Raw genomic sequence first — 18995 nt, forward strand, 5'->3', positions numbered from 1 at the left:
ATATATACAAATATTGAATCATTATGCTGTACACCTGAAGCTAATATATTGTTGTGTATCATTTATAGCTCGATAATTTTTTTTAAAAGATTGACACCACAAATTAATGGGAAAAGTAAATTTTAGTATGTATAGTATTTGGAAAACTGGGTCACTATGTGGAAAAAATTTAGTTGGATCTCTATCTCACCCCTGGTGAAAAAGATGGACTCCAGATGGATTAAAGACCTACCTTAAAAAGTTAACACTAGGGCTTCCCTGGTGGCTCAGTGGTTGAGAGTCCACCTGCCGATGCAGGGGACACGGGTTTGTGTCCCGGTCCAGGAAGATCCCACATGCTGCCGAGTGGCTGGGCCCGTGAGCCATGGCCGCTGAGCCTGCGTGTCCGGAGCCTGTGCTCCGCAACGGAAGAGGCCACAACAGTGAGAGGCCCGCGTACCACACAAAAAAAAAAAGTTAACACTAATAGAAAAGAATGCCCATTACCTAATGACATAAAGGTAGAGGAAGGCTTCTTAAACAAGATCCAGAAAATACAAATCATAAGGCAAAAAATGGTTGGATGTGGCTACATCAAAATTAAGGATTTCTATCAATGAAGGATGTCAAAATAATCTCACAGGTGATGAATCACAAGAAGGAATTTATAACATCTAAAACCAGCAAGGAGTTTATACCTTGAATGAATAAGAATTCCTGAAAATTATCACAAAAAAATATAGGCAACCTCAGGAACAAAATTTGGACAAAAGACATGGATAGAAATTGCACAAAAAATGCATTCTTTTTGTAGTAGGTCTTTGAAATCTAGTGTGCCTTTTACATTTAAGTACATGTCAGTTTGGACTAGCCACATTTCAAGTGTTCAGTAGTCACTTACACTCATCTACCTTAGAAAGCTTCTTAACTCATCTGCCTCATCTGTTAAAGGGGAGTCATGATAATACTACCAAATGTAGTTGTTGTGAGGATTAAATCAGACACACAGGAAGTATTTAACGTATGTTAATGTATACATAGTCACCAGATAGAATGATACATAGATATGGATGAGGATATAGATACTGGGTTGGCCAAAAAGTTCGTTTGGGTTTTTCTGTAAGATCTTACGTAAGAGCAGGAAAAAACACGAAAAGACTTTTTGGCCAACCCAATTTTTGTGGATAAAATCATGCCCCATACATTAACTTCAGGTAGCTTCAACACAGCAAACCATTTTTTCATGATTCAGGTGCCTTCTATATGCTAATATGTAATATTATATAATCTAAATAGTGTCTTTGCTTGGTAGCTATTGCAAAAGAAAATGTTTCATACATTTTGAAATAAAAGTAGAAAATAACTTCATAATTGAAGACAGTCAGGGAGAAGGATTATACTCTCGTTGTAAAGCTTGTTCTGTGTTACCATTTTTGCTTTCTACACTGCTTGAAGTAGAATCCATAGAGACAAAGGTAGAGGCACCCTGAGCGTTGTTCACTCTGAAACAGTGGTACTGATTGCCTTCTTTCACTTCTTCTGCGAAATTCATTCTTTACTTCAAGCTATTTTCTCCACCTAGAACTCTCTTCCTCCTTTCTGCACTCGGCTGGCTGGCCTCTTTTTATTCTTCAGCTTTCAGTTTAAATGTCAGGTCTCAGGTTTACCCTGACCATCTTTCCTAAAATAGGTCTTGTCTTTTATCCTCCACCTCAGCATCACAGTTTCCTTTGTGAACCTGTATCATAATTTATAAATGTTCACTTTCTAATTTAGTTGTTCTTGTTTCTGTTACAAGACTTTTTGCCTCATCAGGGCAGGGCCTAGATCTCCTTTTGCTTCCTAATGAAATCTCAGCAAGCAGCATAGTGCATGGCACAAAGTAGGCACCAAATATTTTTGAATGAATTAACGAGTGGGTATGTGCTATTCCCTCATGTGTTGAGGGAAGCTTTCAAAGAAGGAAGTCACAGAAATGATTTCTTAAGCTAGTGTATCCACATCAAGAATCTACAAAAACAGCAGGAGTTTTTATGACATCCACTGGACTGTAAGTTCTACAAGGATAGGGACTATGTTTGAATTTGAAATGCAGTGCCTCCCAGCAGCCAGCCTGTCACATATTAGACATTCATATATATTTGTTGATTAACTGAATAATTAATTCTGATGTGAAGTCTTAGGCCGGATGCCTATACCAGGAGGAATTTTACTCTAAGATAAAATTTAGGATGAGTTAGAAAGAAACATCATGTTTATAGGTGATTTAAAACCAGGATGCTATAATAGTAATACAATATATGTGTATTTTCTGTTATATTTTTTCCTAAAAGGGACCTGTCGGTTCACCTGGAGAAGTTGGAATGACTGGAAGCACTGGTGAAAAGGTAATTTCTTTCATTGTTTTGTTTAATAGTAAGGATTCTAAGCTAAACTCAAAGGAGAGACAGTCATGTGATATTTTATGAATTAGAAATTACTCATAACTTAATATGCATTACCTGTACTGAATCTCTTAAATATATTGAAATATAGCTGATAGCATGTATGTTTCTAATTTTTAAAAGGCAGAGTACTCTTTTGGCTATAATGATGTGCTCTGAAGAGAAAAGATGAAATTGATGGTCTAGGTTTATGACTAGCAAATATTTAAATCTACTTATGAGAACAAGCTCCTAAAGGAAACAGTTTTGAAAGTGAAGAATAAATTATCACTTTCCCTAATCCAAGTTTCAGTCACAAACTCTTTATATCCTCTTGGAATTCAGTATGAAGTTTTTCAAAGATCTTTTTGGCTATTGTGATGGAAACTGTAATTTACTTAAGAATTTCCTAGAAATCATTATCTTGGGAGTGATTTTCCATATTGAATTTCAAATCTAGGAAAGTCTTTTTTAAAAAAAATAAGTAATTCTTTATTTGAAACCAGCAAGGGCATTTTCTTGATTTTTTTTTTAATAGAATCTTATAATGAACTAGTAGGTAATAAACCAAAAACTTCAAGTCTTTGACTGAAACCTGACTTGCTGACTATAAAGCAGAAGCATGATAGTCTAATGTGCAAGGCTACTGTTTGTGAATAATTAAGTAGAGCCAGGATTAGAAGTAAATTAGATAATATTCCAGTTATTTCCATCTGAAATTTTTAATTTAAGTCAAACTCAACATATTGGCTTGGCCAAAAGTTTCCTTCAGTTTTTAAGCAAAAAATAAAAGACACATTTTTCATTTTCACCAAGAACTTCATTGAACAACGTATTCACTGTTTTGTTCCACTACCTTCTCCCATTTTTCTGGCAACTTCATAATTCCATCTTCCCAAAACTTTTTATCTTTTTTGAGCAAAGAACTGTTCCAGGTGCCTTTTACAGTCTTCCAGGGAAGGTGCAATGTCTGGTGAATACGGCAGATGAATCAGAACTTCCCAGCCAACTTGTAACAGTTTTTATTTCTTGTCATCAGAGAAACGTGTGGTCTTGCGTTATCCTGATGGAAGATAATGAGTTTTCTGTTGACTAATTTCGGACACTTTTTATCCAGTGCTGCTTTCAGTTGGTCTACCTGGGAGCAGTACTTGTTGGAATTAATCGTTTGGTTTTCTGGAAGGAGCTCATAATAGAGGACTCCCTTCCAATCTCACCATATGTACAGCGTCAACTTCTTTGGATGAGACCGGCCTTTGGTGTGGTTGGTGGTGGTTCATTTCATTTGCCCCACCATCTCTTCCGTTCCACATTATTGTACAGTTTCCACTTTTCATCACCCATCACAATTTGTTTTAAAAATGGAACATTTTTATTATGTTTTACTAGAGAATCACATGCAGAAATATGGTCAAGAAGGTTTTTTGTGCTTAAATTATGTGAAACCCAAACATCAAAGCAATTAGTATAACCAAGCTGGTGGAAATGATTTTCAACGCTTGATTTGGATATTGTGCTATAACGTTGATTGTTCTCAATTAATGTCTTGATTTGATTGCTGTCAACTTCAACTGGTCTACCCAACTGTGGAGCATCGTCCAGCAAGAAACCTCCAGCACAAAACTTTGCAAACCACTTTTGAGACGTTTGATCAGTCACAGCACCTTCTCCATACACTGCACAAATCATGTTTTTGCGTTTCAGTTGCGTTTTTACCTTTCTTGAAAGAATAAAGCATAATATGCAGAAAAGTGTTGCTTTTTTCTTCCATCTTCAGTATTAAGATGGCTACACAAAAATTCACCAATTTTGATAATATTTTTAAATGCACGCTGATATGACAGCTCTCATAATACAATCTAACAAAATTGTTTCGAAAGAAGTTAAAGACAACTAAGTGCTACTAGAGCCATATTACGGGAAAAAACAAACGAACCTTTTGGCCAACCCAGTATTTAAAATTCATCATTTTTTTCCCACACCCAAACTGGTCTCTTCCCAATTATCTCATTTCTATTAGTATGCCTTATACCTAGCTCTATTCTTCCAGTCTTCCAGAATAGATAGAGTGCACCCATCTTTGCATTTTCCTTTTCCTCCATCCTCTATGCCTAATCTTTTAGCAGGTCTTAGAGTTTTTTCTTTACAATTTGTCCTTTCTAATAGTTGATCCAAAGCTACCGCCTCAGACGTACTCTTATTAGTTTATCTTAAATTTACCCTCTATCATATTTACGCTACACTGTCCCTATCTTTTAATCCAGCCTACATACTATAAGCAGAAGACTAATTCTGATGGGTCATGATAAAGCATTTTGAAGAACCTTCATTAGCCTCCCTATTGTTGAAGTCTGTTAAATGGCTCTACTTTGCTGTCAAGATACTATGTGATTTTGGCTTAATCAGTTCATCCAACAAATTTTCTAATATTCTCCAGTATAAACCTTTCTTGCTCCCCATCTCATATTTCATACTTGTCCCTATTCTTATTCTTGCTGTTTTCTTGGTTTAGAGTATCCTCTCCCCTTCCCTCTATTCAAAGCCAAACTACACTACTCAATTAAATTCCTATCTCCTCTGTAAAGTCTTTCCAGATTATTCTAATCCTTCCTGATTTCTTCCCTTCCTGGGCTTAGAAATAAGTACCACATGATTTAAAATTTCACTGTCCTTTAATTGATTCATCTTTGTTAATGTCATGTTTTCATGTTTTCAATTACTTGAGGGTAGAGTTTAAGTCAAATATCTGTTATATCTCTCCAACTCTCACTTAGTACCTTGATATATACTTGTTGATTTTTTTATTAACAATACAACAAATATAAAATGACATCAGTTCAAAAAATTTAGATCGTTTTGTACTTTTTTCATTCTGGTTTAGTTACTTCTGTATTAGGTTAAATTTTCTACACTAACATGTTGAAAAGTCTTGGAATTTTAACGTAAATCAGTTTAGACCTTTAATCTGCTGTGGCATATGTGATTATCATGATTATGCTTAATTGTGATGGACAGATTACAGAAATAAAATTTTGTTCAATGGTTATACACTTAATTTTTACAATATGCTTTCATACTTTTACAGTTCTCATATTTCATATGTCTCAAAATTATAAGAATTTCTACTTGCAAAACTAGAATACGATGCATGCTCAATTTTAAATCTTGATTATTCATAATTTCTGTTTTCATCATTTTAATAAGACTTTTTGGTATTTTATCCCTTAAAAAGTATCTTGAGGATTTTTATTAAAAGTCTAGCAACTTTAAGGTAAAAATGCAAAATTTGTAAATTTAAAAATCACTGAAAATTTGGATGAGTTTCCTGTCTAGGCTTAGCTCATTCATGACTAATTAACATGCCTCAATGTTTTTCTTTTGTCTTTGTTTTAAAAGGGAGAACGTGGAAATCCAGGGCCACTAGGTCCCCAGGGGGAAAAGGGTGTTATGGTAAGAGCTCAGTGATTTGAAAGATATGTGTCCAAAGAACATAATAAAGTTAAGGCATTCCAGAGGTGGAATTGCCTTGAATGAAGTTTAAGTAAGTGAAAAATGCTATTTTGTAGTAAATTTCCATTAGAATTTTCTTCTTCTCTAAACAGTTTACCATTCAGAATGCTGATTGGCACTGAAAAGCATGCAAATCACATGGCTAGGTCTAATGAGACTATAGTTTTTTGTTTGTTTGTTTTGTGGTATGCGGGCCTCTCACTGTTGTGGCCTCTCCCGTTGCGGAGCACAGGCTCCGGAAGCGCAGGCTCATCGGCCATGGCTCACGGGCCCAAACGCTCCGCGGCATGTGGGATCTTCCTGGACCGGGGCACGAACCCGCGTCCCCTGCATCGGCAGGCGGACTCCCAACCACTGCGCCACCAGGGAAGCCCGAGCCTATAGTTTTAAGAGAAGAATTAAACCATCCTAAGTTAGCTTAAGTGAATGAAGAAGAAAATTCAATTAGGATTCTACTTTTTTTTTTTTTATAACTTATAGTTTATATGGCACATATCATCATTGCCACTTTTCCATGAGTTTGTGGTCACATTGTAATTATTTGATATGTGGAAGAGCAGAATGCAGAATTCATCTTACATTCTTTTATCTTTAAGATAGTAATAGCTGATAAATTTTATATCTAGATTGCAGTTTTTTCATTTCTTAAAGTTTCTAAATGTGATAGAAATGAACAATTATTTTCAATTAAAGAATCTTGCTTTCAGAAAATATCTTGTGATGGATCTGGTGTACCTAATGCTATCTACAAATTCATTGTACATAAATTTTTGCTCAGTTTTAACTTCTGTATTATGAATAGAGCACTGTAAGATTATTTTTTTACCTATCTCCAATTGCTGTCAACAAGGAAGTTTAATATACCCATAAGGCTAATTAATTTCACGAATTATTGACTCCTAAGGCATTCTCCGAATCATTTGAATATGGTTAAACCACAAAGGGTGTGTTCCTTCTGAAATTCGACAGGCTAAAGTATTTGTACACATTCACATTTCTTTTATTTTTTAACATCTTAATTGGAGTATAATTGCTTTACAATGGTGTGTTAGTTTCTGATTTATAACAAAGTGAATCAGCTATACATATACATATATCCCCATATGGCCTCCCTCTTGTGTCTCCCTCCCACATTCCCTATCCCACCCCTCTAGGTGGACACAAAGCACCGAGCTGATCTCCCTGTGCTATGCGGCTGCTTCCCACTAGCTAGCTATTTTACATTTGGTAGTGTACATATGTCCATGCCACTCTCTCACTTAGTCCCAGCTTACCCTTCCCACCCGCCCCGTGTCCTCAAGTACATTCTCTACATCTGCATCTTTATTCCTGTCCTGCCCCTTGGTTCTTCAGAACCATTTTTTTTTTAAGATTCCATATATATGTGTTAGTGTATGGTTTGTGATTTTTTTCTTTTTGACATAATTCACTATGACAGACTCTAGGTCCATCCACCTCACTGCAAATAACTCAATTTCATTTCTTTTTATGGCTGAGTGATATTCCATTGTATATATGTGCCACATCTTCTTTATCCATTCATCTGTCGATGGACACTTAGGTTGCTTCCATGTCCTGGCTATTGTAAATAGTGCAGCAATGAACATTGTGGTACATGACTCTGTTTGAATTATGGTTTTCTCAGGGTATATGCATAGTAGAGGGATTGCTGGGACATATGGTAGTTCTATTTGTAATTTTTTAAGGAACCTCCATACTGTTCTCCATAGTGGCTGTACCAATTTACATTCCCACCAACAGTGCAAGAGGGTTCCCTTTTAGGGATAAACCCCACTTGATCATGGTGTATGATCCTTTTCATGTGCTGTTGGTTTCTGTTTGCTAGTATTACGTTGAGGATTTTTGCATCCATGTTCATCAGTGATAATGGCCCGTAGTTTTCTTTCTTTGTGACATCCTTATCTGATTTTGGTATCAGGGTGATGGTGGCCTTGTATAATGAGTTTGGGAGTGCTCCTCCCTCTGCTATATTTTGGAAGAGTTTGAGAAGGGTAGGTGTTAGCTCTCCTCTAAATGTTTGATAGAATTTGCCTGTGAAGCCATCTGGTCCTGGGCTTTGGTTTGTTGGAAGATTTTTAATCACAGTCTCAATTTCAGTGCTTGTGATTAGTCTGTTTATATTTTCTATTTCTTCCTGGTTCAGTCTCAGATGGTTGTGCTTTTCTAAGAATTTGTTCACTTCTTCCAAGTTGTCCATTTTATTTGCATATAGTTGCTTGTAGTAATCTCTCATGATCCTTTGTATTTCTGCAGTGTCCGTTGTTACTTCTCGTTTTTCATTTCTTATTCTACTGATTTGAGTTTTCTCCCTTTTTTTCTTGATCAGTCTGGCTAATGGTTTATCAATTTTGTTTATCTTTTCAAAGAACCAGCTTTTAGTTTTATTGATCTTTGCTATTGTTTCCTTAATTTCTTTTTCATTTATTTCTGAACTGATCTTTATGATTTCTTTCCTTTTGCTAACTTTGGGGGTTTTTTGCTCTTCTTTCTCTAATTGCTGTAGGTGTAAGGTTAGGTTGTTTATTTTAGATGTTTCTTGTTTCTAGAGGTAGGATTGTATTGCTATAAACTTCCCTCTTAGAACTGCTTTTGCTGATTCCTTTAGGTTTTGGGTCATTGCGTTTTCATTGTCACTTGTTTCTAGGTATTTTTTGACTTCCTCTTTGATTTCTTCAGTGATCTCTTGGTTATTTAGTAGCATATTGTTTAGCCTCCATGTGTTTGTATTTTTCACAGATTTTTTCCTGTAATTGATATCTAGTCTCATAACATTGTGGTCAGAAAAGATACTTGACAAGGATTTCAATTTTCTTAAATTTGCTGAGGCTTGATTTGTGACCCAGGATATGATCTATCCTGGAGAATGTTCCATGAGCACTTGAGAAGAAAGTGCATTTTGTTGTTTTTGGACGGAATGTCCTATAAATATCAATTAAGTCCATCTTGTTTAATGTGTCATTTAAAGCTTGTGTTTCCTTATTTACTTTCATTTTGGATGATCTGTCAATTGGTGAAACTGGGGTGTTAAAGTCCCCTACTATGATTGTGTTAATGTTGATTTCCCCTTTTATGGCTGTTAGCATTTGCCTTTTGTATTGAGTTGCTCCTATATTGGGTGCATAAATTTTTACAATTGTTATATCTTCTTCTTGGGTTGATCCCTTGATCATTACATAGTGTCCTTCTTTGTCTCTTGCAGTAGTCTTTATTTTAAAGTCTATTTTGTTTGGTATGAGTATTGCTATTCCAGCTTTCTTTTGATTTCCATTTGTATGGAATGTCTTTTTCCATCCTCTCACTTTCAGTCTGTCTGTGTTACTAGGTCTGAAGTGGGTCTCTTTTAGACAGCGTATATACGGTTCTTGTTTTTGTATCCATTCAAGCCAGTCTGTGTCTTTTGGTTGGAGCATTTAATCCATTACATTTAAGGTCATTATTGATATTTATATTCCTATTACCATTTTCTTTATTGTTTTGGGTTTGTTATTGTAGGTCTTTTCCTTCTCTTGTGTTTCACTGCCTAGAGAAGTTCCTTTAGAATTTGTGGTAGAGCTGGTTTGGTGGTGCTGAATTCTGTTAGCTTTTGCTTGTCTGTAAAGGTTTTAATTTCTCTGTCAAATCTGATTGGGATCCTTGCTGAGTAGAGTAGATCTTGGCTGTAGGTTTTTCCCTTTCATCACTTTAAATATGTCCTGCCACTCCCTTCTGTCTTGCAGAGTTCTTCTGAAAGATCAGCTGTTAACCTAATGGGGATTCCCTTGTATGTTATTTGTTGCTTTTCCCTTGCTGCTTTTAATTTTTTTTCTTTGTATTTAATTTTTGATAGTTTGGTTAATATGTGTATTGGCATGTTTATCCTAGGATTAGTCCTGTATGGGACTCTCTGTACTTCCTGGACTTGATTGACTATTTCTTTTCCCATATTAGGGAATTTTTCAACTATAATCTCGTCAAATATTCTCTCAGTCCCTTTCTTGTTCTCTTCTTCTTACACTCCTATAATTCGAATATTGGTGCATTTAATGTTGTCCCAGAGGTCTCTGAGACTGTCCTCAGTTCTTTTCATTCTTTTTTCTTTATTCTGCTCTGCAGTATTTCTGTCCACTATTTTATCTTCCAAGTCATTTATCCATTCTTCTGCCTGAGTTATTCTCCTATTGGTTCCTTCTAGAGAGTTTTTAATTTATTTATTGTGTTGATCATCATTGTTTGTTTGCTCTTTAGTTCTTCTAGGTCCTTGTTAAGTGATTCTTGTATTTTCTCCATTCTATTTCCAAGATTTTGGATCATCTTTACTATCATTACTCTGATTTCTTTTTCAGGTAGATTGCCTGTTTCCTCTTCATTTGTTTGGTCTATTGGGTTTTTACCTTGCTCCTTCACCTGCTGTGTGTTTCTGTCTTCTCATTTTGCTTAACTCTCTGCGTTTGGGGTCTCCTTTTCGGAGGCTGCAGGTTTGTAGTTCCCGTTGTTTTTGGTGTCTGCCCCCAGTGGCTAAGATTTGTTCAGTGGTTTGTGTAGGCTTCCTGGTAGAGGGGACTGGTGCCTGTGGTCTGGTGAATGAGGCTGGATCTTGTCTTTCTGGTGGGCAGGACCATATCTGGTGGTGTGTTTTGGGGTGTCTGTGACCTTATTATGATTTTAAGCTGTCTCTCTACTAATGGGTGGGGTTATGTTCCTGCCTTGCTCGTTGTTTGGCATAGGGAGTCCAGCACCGTAGCTTGCTGGTCCTTGAGTGAAGCTGGGTCTTAGCATTGAGATGGAGATCTCTGGGAGAGCTTTTGCCATTCGATATTACATGGAGCCGGGTGGTCTCTGGTCTACCAATGTCCTGAACTCGGCTCTCCCACCTCAAAGGCACAGCCCTGACACCCGGCCAGAGCAGGAAGACCCAGTCAGCCACACGGCTGCTGGTCTTCGAGTCCCCCAGAGAGGCCCACATTTCTTAATTATTGAATTCCCTGACATCTGAAAATGATATGGTTTCACAATCTGTATAACATAATATACATCTATTCATAGCATAACACAACCTGCAGAGATGTGAGATGAATATTCTCTTCTTAGTAGGTTATAATATGTGATTCTGGCTAGCAAATTTCATTTCTAGGCAAAGAGTTTCTAATAAAAATGTACCCATCTTCTATGTAAACATTTTTTATTTCTGTTGTCTATCTTTGGAACATTTCCTGTGGCCTCTTACTTCTTGGATAGTAGAGGGAGATCTTATCACATTATCATTTTTAATTACTATTTATAATTTACTTGTTTATCTTCAATGAAAATAATTAGATGTGATGGAGAATTTATGTCTTTTATATTTTTGCTTAAATTATAGGGATATCCAGGTCCTCCTGGGGCTCCAGGAGCCATGGGTCCACTGGGATTACCTGTAAGTATAGAAAAGACTTCTCTTCCCAGTCAATGCAAAACGCTCTAGAATATATCATGGTATCTTGAACCTCCTCACTTCTACTTGCTCTATTATTTACTGCTCACTTCTAATAGTATAGTTCTGCAACCTAAAATAAAAAATATCTAAACTTTCTTTTGAGTAACCACATATAAGAAAACAGAGTCAGTAATCAAGCTTAGACCTATTGGACAAACAAATCACAAGCACAATTTCCAACATGTTGTTCTTAGAAATTTCCACATATTCTCAAACTGATAAAATTCATGGAAAATATACCTTTATTCAAAAACTGAGTTTTGAAAAACTCCATTTGTGGTTACAGAAAGATAATGAAGCCTTGTCTCTACAGAGAAAGTTTGCTTATTAAAATTTGAAAGTTATTGTGAACTTAAATGTGAAGAATATCAGCCTTTGTGATCCCCTAAGCAGAACTATTATCAGAAATGGTTTATGCTGTTTTGTGAAGCTTCTGTTTTGAAGATAAGCCCAATCTTAGAGCATACTGATAGATGTGTCATTGACTTCTAAAATGAGGAAGACTAATCTAGGGAACAGTTGCCAATCTTTTTACTCATGTAAGATAAGAAATAGATTTGAGATCCTGTGAAAGTTCACTGTTTTTATCTACCTGTGTTATATAGATAAATAAAATTTGTCTTCTAAACACTGGAGACCATTGGGTATAAAAATAATTCATTGTACTTGACTTAGTAACAAATAACAACTTAACCTTCTTTTAAGGCTATTTTTTTGTGGCATGTAAATTTGGAACATTTTGTGGCATTTTTCATGGTAACAGAAAAAAATCTATTTTTATGTGATGGGATTATCATAAGTATCTAGAGTAATGAGAAAGAAATCTTGCAAAAGTAGCCATTGCTTCTTTGATGGACCAGGCATATTAGACTGGTCAGACTGGCTAAGTGGGTGTCTCCATTATGTGTTGTGTCTCCCACCACCATATGTGCTCATCCTAAAAACTATGTGGTCAGTGAATATTAAATACTTCCCATTCTTTTTCAGGGTGTAAACACTTAGAAATTAAATTTCTCCAAATAGTAGACTATGTCAGAAGCAGAATATTGGGGGAGGGTATTATGGTATTTGTTTAATAGTTAAAGCATATTTTTAAAGGAGACTAATCAATTTTATTTTAAGAATTCCCAAGGAGAATTACATATCATAAGAAAGGTTGTAACTACTGTTCTCGTAACATTCCTGTTAATTCTATAACTGATTTTTAAATTTTCAACATGTAGGGTCCTGTGGGGGCAAGAGGACCACCTGGGAGTCCAGGTCCTAAAGGACGAAGAGTAAGTTATCTAATCAAGGAAGTGCATTAACCTTTTAAAAAATGGTGTCATAAATAGTGATGCATTCAGCAAAAATAGCTCTATATCTTCTAGATCATGCTTAGAGGTTGTTGGGTTTTTTCTTGTTTTCATTATATTAGATGACCTACCTACATTAATTTAAAGGTAATTCATAATCATTTGTATTTATAAAACCATACTTTTTCATTTTGTGTTTTAGAAATTTCACTTATTGACAAAGAATTCTTCTTTCTTATTACCAACTTCCAGTTTCATTCTTTGGGGAAATTGTGAACACAAAGATGTTTAAATTATTCTTCTACTCACAAGAGACTTCTATAGCAAGGGATAGTAACAGCATGACAGAATAAGAGTGATAAGAAGTAGAATAAGAATACACAGGATGACTAAGAGTTTATTCACTGTAAATAAGAGGTAATGTGTCATCATTGTCTAATAATTATGCATAAGAATTAAATTAAAACCTTTCACTCTTTAAGTCTTTTAAACATTAAATCCTTTTTTTTTTCTTTAAAGAAATAAGAACCACCATTTATTGCATGCCTGTCATGTGCCAGGCACTTTTACATATACCATCTAACCTAATACTCAAAACCACTCTAGGAAGGAGAGGCATTTATCTCAGATATCACAGTTGAGGAAAACGGGGCTCAGAGAGTTTAAGTATATGAACTGTAGACACACAGGTCTATGGCACAACCAGGATTCAAACCTTAGTGTGTCTGATTCCAAACCGTATGCTTATTCAATACCCCTATTGAATTTTAGAGTATTTTTCCTTGATTAATTTGAATATGTGGGCTTTAAGAACTCTGTTTTCTCCCTTGGCTTTACCTTGACTTTTACAGCTAGTGAAGAAAATATTATAAAATTCTAAAAGCATGGCCTCCAAATAACAAAGTTTTTTTTTTTTTTTTCAAACTGCCATTTTGCAGTTGGCAAATGGGAGAAAAAGGCTCAGTTTAAAATAACAACTTTAGGAATTCACTGGCAGTCCAGTGGTTAGGATTTGGTGCTATCACTGCCGTGGCCCAGGTTCAATCCCTGGTCAGGGAACTAAGATCCTGCAAGCTGTGCAGCATGGCCAAAAGAAAGAAAAGAAAATAGGCAAAATAAATAAATAACGACTTTAATTTCATGTGCTGTGTTTTAGGTGAAGATTAAAGAAAGAGAGCAAATTTTTCTGTATTGTCATTTCTTTTCTGAAAAACAGTTTTCCTTTCTGGCTTATGGATTTACAGTCTATAAATAATCCTGATGGCCACATCTATTTTAGCCCAAATGAGATTTAAAATAATAAAATAAAAACTCATGGAAGATGATCTGTACTCTGTCATTTTAGTGGTCTGTACCCTGCCAGCATTCAGTACTTGATTAGGTCAAATGTGTTTATTCAACTTTGTATTACTCATAGTGGGAAAGTTCAACCAGTTTTGTGAAAGATTTAAAAAAACAGAAATACTTACTTTGGTTAGCTAAGTAATTGAGGTCTTATTGATTATCCAGGCATAAGCCATGTACCTAAGCAAGATATGTTTCTGAACCACTTGTACTGTCTGATAAGTCATATGGAAAGTTCATATTCTCTGCAGTTTTCTAACCTCCCTGTGATCCTTGGGCAAATTATTACTCTTTTCTGATTTGACACTTTGTTTTCAATTCTCACCTCTTCAAGTGTCTATTTTCCTCTCATCCTCCAAATACGTTTTACTGATTTGTTCCCAAATGGCTTCTCATAATTATTTAAAGTTCACCAGTATTTTCTGAACAAGGTCTTTTTGTTTAGAAATAAGGGCTTTGTTTAATGCAAAGGTGCTTCCTTTATAGGAGAATATTTCAAATTATCAGTGAACATTAGGAATATCAAAAAGAACTAAAGACCAGAATATTTGGGAAAGAATATAGTATTATGAAGTTCCATTCTAATTATCACCTAATATCTTCTTCTCCCATCAATACATTCTCCAATCTATTCTCCACTATAGATATGATCATAATAAATATCCTTTCAAATATTTTTCACTCACAAAAAATGAGAATATATGTCCAGCCCACAGGGATAAATGAAAAGAGTATCTGGCTGGGAATTCCTGTGCCCCAGCCATTCCTTGCTACCCCAAAGGCTGAGGGAGTCAATATTTCCAGCACACCTGTAACACTTTATGACACACAACTGTGTCACAGTACATTGGAGGGGAAGCTAGGCACATTTGCACTAGGAGGCCACACAAAGAACTCTCATTATGAAACTAGTGCTTGTGTGCCCTCGCTGTTCTGCCTGTGATTTGTACTATTATCATAGGTGAACATGCAAACATCATGAATGGTAGGACCACAACCCAAGGAGTCTGCCTGTCCTTCTGCTTCTCTCCTATCCATCCATCTGCCATTCATCTATCTAACATTTACTGATATAATACCATCTGTCAAACACTCTCTTACTATCATGGAGGATTCAAGGTTAACTTTTGCTTAGACCTAAACCACATGGATTTTACGGTTTAATGACTTACAGTCCAGTGGCTTTTAAAGTATCATACAATATTGACAGAGAATAGCAAAAGCTCAGACAAGCAACAATACCTGCCATCTCAGGAAATAACCTAAGCAACTTAGTATTATGAAAATTTTTCTAACTAGTTTTATGAAGATTGTGTAATCCTGCCCCTTATATAACTGAGAAAAATAACAGGATTGGCTGAAAATATTCATGTAGCTTGAGATTGTTTGATGAGAGAGTTACCTGTAGCCAACTTTAACTTTTCCAAAAGAGGATAAAGAAAAGATTAGATTTTTTTTTTAAACTTAACCAGAATACATTCTTCAAGAGCTTTATAGGTAGAGATTTTAAGGCAGGTATTAGAAAAAATAACTTTATACCCAATTAGGTACCTATTATAATATTGCTTGTATAATTTTCTTATAGCTTGTCCTGAAGCTTGTTATGTCTCAGGAGTCAAAGAATAACTCCAGGGATACCTTCTACAACCAATATCAAAGTGATACTTGCAGATATTGATAAAGCTAAGCTTTTAGCTAATTAACCAACCCTTAACTGAAGCATAGAGAAAACCAAACTTTCCTAGAGTTCTGCCAGCCTTAACCTCTTTAACTAGCAACCTCAGGCTTTATAGCCTTTAATTAAATATAATTGTTGTACTTAGACATTTTTTTTAACTTAATGTGGTTACCTTAGTCATCACAGTGGGAGCAGAAACTTCTCTTTCAATTTTCCCTGTCTAGTCCTGGTTTAGTAAATGAAATAATAAATGTGAAAGTACTTTTAAGTAAAAATATTTTTTAATGGAAAACATTAAAAAATGAGTGATTATCACTAAAGTATTCCTTAATTTTGGAGGGAGTTCCTTTCACCTATAATACCAATCAGCATTTTACTCATGTTTAATATTCATTTTGTAAACTTCTTCTAAACTTCACGTCCTCTATTTCAGCCTGAATTCACTTGATAACAGGATTACATCTATTTATTTTTTAACATTTGAAAAAATATTATAAACTTAATAAAGCATAGTTATTCAAAGTCTTTAGACATTATGTGAATCAGGTGACTCACTTATATTGATATCTGCAGGCTTCAGTTGCTTCATCTTACAAAGCAGGGTTTAGACTAGTTCAGCCTTGACAGTGGGTGGTCTAGGTGCTGAGGCAGAAACTGGCAGTTAATTATGAGACTTTCTTCCTGAGCTCAATGCAGCCTTTTCTGCATATATATCTAGGCAACCACTTAATCTTATTTTTATCTAAGAAATGAGAATTTTTTCAATCATTTTTGGACCAAACAATTTTTAAAAAATCTTTTTAACTTATTACTCTATGTTTGGGGGCCTTTTGAAGCTTTATCCTTATGGCTGCTAACTTTTAAACCTAGACAGAATGACTTCTAACTCTAGCATTAGCCTTGGAGGATTTACCATTGTGGTTGGTTGTCTAGAGTCAAAATTGTTACCTTCTCCCCACTCCCCCACCCTTCTACCCTAAACAAACTTACACTTCCAATTTGTTTTTATATTAATGCTGTCATAATTCCACTGGTTACTTACTAACAAAATATCCAAGAAAGAACTTTCATGTTGCAAAGGAGTTAAGTGCCTAGTTACCAGTGGATATATTTCTAGATCTTACTTGTTTTCTGTGGTATTTTAGAATGCTAACCACTGATTCCTTTTCATATTTTCTCAGCCACATTCTGTTATTACTCCGAAAAAAATTGGGAAGTGTTTTCTTACAGGGCAGAAAAAAGAAAATAAGCATAGAAGGTGCTGGAGAAAGAGAATCAATACAGGCTACTGATAAGATGAAGGTGATTATTGGAGCAAGGTCCTGAGGGATCTTTGCACTTAAAACTTCAGAGTCATCCTTTAAACATTGTTCTTTTTTTCCATCTTCAGTTACTTCATTGTCAAACATTCCAAGGAAGCCCCCACCTCAGGACCTTTGCAGTTGCTATTTCTCCTGCCAGAATGATCTTCCCCAAGTTATTTGCATAGCCTGCAGTCTCAGCTCCTTCAGATCTACCCACATGTCACTTTAGAGAGCCTTCTCAGACCCTGATCTAAAGTGGGGCCCCCCACCTTGGACTCCTTCTAGTCCCTTAACCTCCTTTATTTTTCTTCATTACACTTGACTACCTATAGTCATTTTATATTTTAATTTTATATATCGATTTGCTTGATTATAAATTCAGGGATTTGTCTCTTCTCCTTACTGTATCCTCTGGGCCTAAAACAATACCTAGCTTATAGTTGGCACTCAGTAAATGTTTGTTGAATGAACAACAACACACTTTGAAAGTCACTTATCTATTAAGTCCATACTCCTCAATTTGACATTCAATGTCCTGTACATTAATACTTTAACTTAGTTTTGCAGTCTTTTATGGGAAAATAGGATCAAAAAGTAAACAAATTTACTGGGGACAAATCATGGAGTACCTTAAATATAGACAGAAATTGTAGGGCTAGAGCTATGGCTTTAGCTTTAGTATGCCCAGTGGAGCTATAAATCCTCATGGATTGTGAGTCTTCCCTCCAATCCTGTGGATGTGTCCAAGAGAATCAGGGTTTCACTTACCCTAAGGGCACCCAGGAAGAGAGTCCTGTTTACAATAAGCAGTTTTTTTCTTTTTTTTTGTGGGGGGGGGTGGTCTGGAGATTTTTATTTCAGAAGGTTTTTATTTACAAAATCAATTTCTTTAATAGATACAAAGTTATGCAAATAATCTCTTTGTCCTTGACCTGTTTTGAGATTTTGCTTTTGAAGAATGGGTCAGTTTACTCCGAAGGAGTAGAATTTATGTGTGAAGAGTTGTTTCTGTCAATAGTAGTCCCTTATTTTCCCTTATAATGTCTCAGCGGTCTGTAGTGATATCTTCTCCTTCATTTCTTTTTTTTAAATTTATTTATTCAAATTTATTTATTTTTGGCTTCATTGGGTCTTCATTGCTGCATGCGGGCTTTCTCTAGTTGCACGGAGCAGGGGCTACTCTTCGTTGCAGTGCGTGGACTTATTGCGGTGGCTTCTCGTTGCGGAGCACGGGCTCTAGGTGCGCGGGCTTCAGTAGTTGTGGCTCGTGGGCTCAGTAGCTGTGGTTTGCGGGCTGTAGAGCGCAGCCTGAGTAGTTTTGGTGCACAGGCTTAGTTGCTCTGCGGCATGTGGGATCTTCCCGGAAGTAAGCAGCTTTTTAATAGTATAAAGCTAAACTAAGCTGGCCTCAGATGGGATACAATAGAAGATATTGAAGCCTACGGGACTTCTTCAAATCAGCATGTTGTATTGGGAGATTTGTATCACTGTTTTGTATAGAAATCTTCAGCGCCTCCTCATTGCTTATTGATTCAAATATAAACTCAAGTCCTTCACGTTTTAAATCCCAGTCTTTTCACAACTATTTATTTGTATAGAAATACTAAAAAATACTCCATGTAATCACCAGCTCAGCTAAACAAACTAGTTTTTCATTCTTAAGTATCTTTTTTCCTGCTTCTTTAGCCTTTTCTCATAGTATGCCTCCATCTAGAATTTCTTTTAGAGCATGATTTCTGACTGTCAAAATAATATCTTCATTCCCTTTACAAATGTGTGAAAGCTCTCTCCCTCCTTTGATCCCTTTAGCCCTTAACACACAATATCTCTGCCTATTTTATAGTTATTTATATAATTTACCTTATCTCATAATGTGGATTCCCATAACACTTAATGCAGTGCATTTTTCACAGTATATGTTCAGTTAATGGTTGTAGAATTAAATTAATTCCCTTGCAAAGGACTTTAAGATCTTCCAAGGACAGTTAT

The 18995-nt window shown here is 35.7% G+C and overlaps 1 protein-coding gene across 1 annotated transcript in view; it reads left to right on the top strand.

Moving 5' to 3' along the window:
* The window catches only part of COL24A1 (collagen type XXIV alpha 1 chain), a 377122-nt gene that overhangs the window by 213854 nt on the left and 144273 nt on the right, over window positions 1-18995 (top strand). Inside the window, exons 25-28 of the mRNA XM_024767884.1 lie at window positions 2313-2366; window positions 5799-5852; window positions 11272-11325; window positions 12609-12662. Coding sequence (XP_024623652.1) covers window positions 2313-2366; window positions 5799-5852; window positions 11272-11325; window positions 12609-12662 — 216 coding nt within the window. The remainder of the gene's footprint in view (window positions 1-2312; window positions 2367-5798; window positions 5853-11271; window positions 11326-12608; window positions 12663-18995) is intronic.

This window comes from Neophocaena asiaeorientalis, unplaced genomic scaffold (assembly GCF_003031525.2).
Source record: "Neophocaena asiaeorientalis asiaeorientalis breed wild unplaced genomic scaffold, Neophocaena_asiaeorientalis_V1.1 scaffold546, whole genome shotgun sequence".
NCBI lineage: Eukaryota > Metazoa > Chordata > Mammalia > Artiodactyla > Phocoenidae > Neophocaena > Neophocaena asiaeorientalis.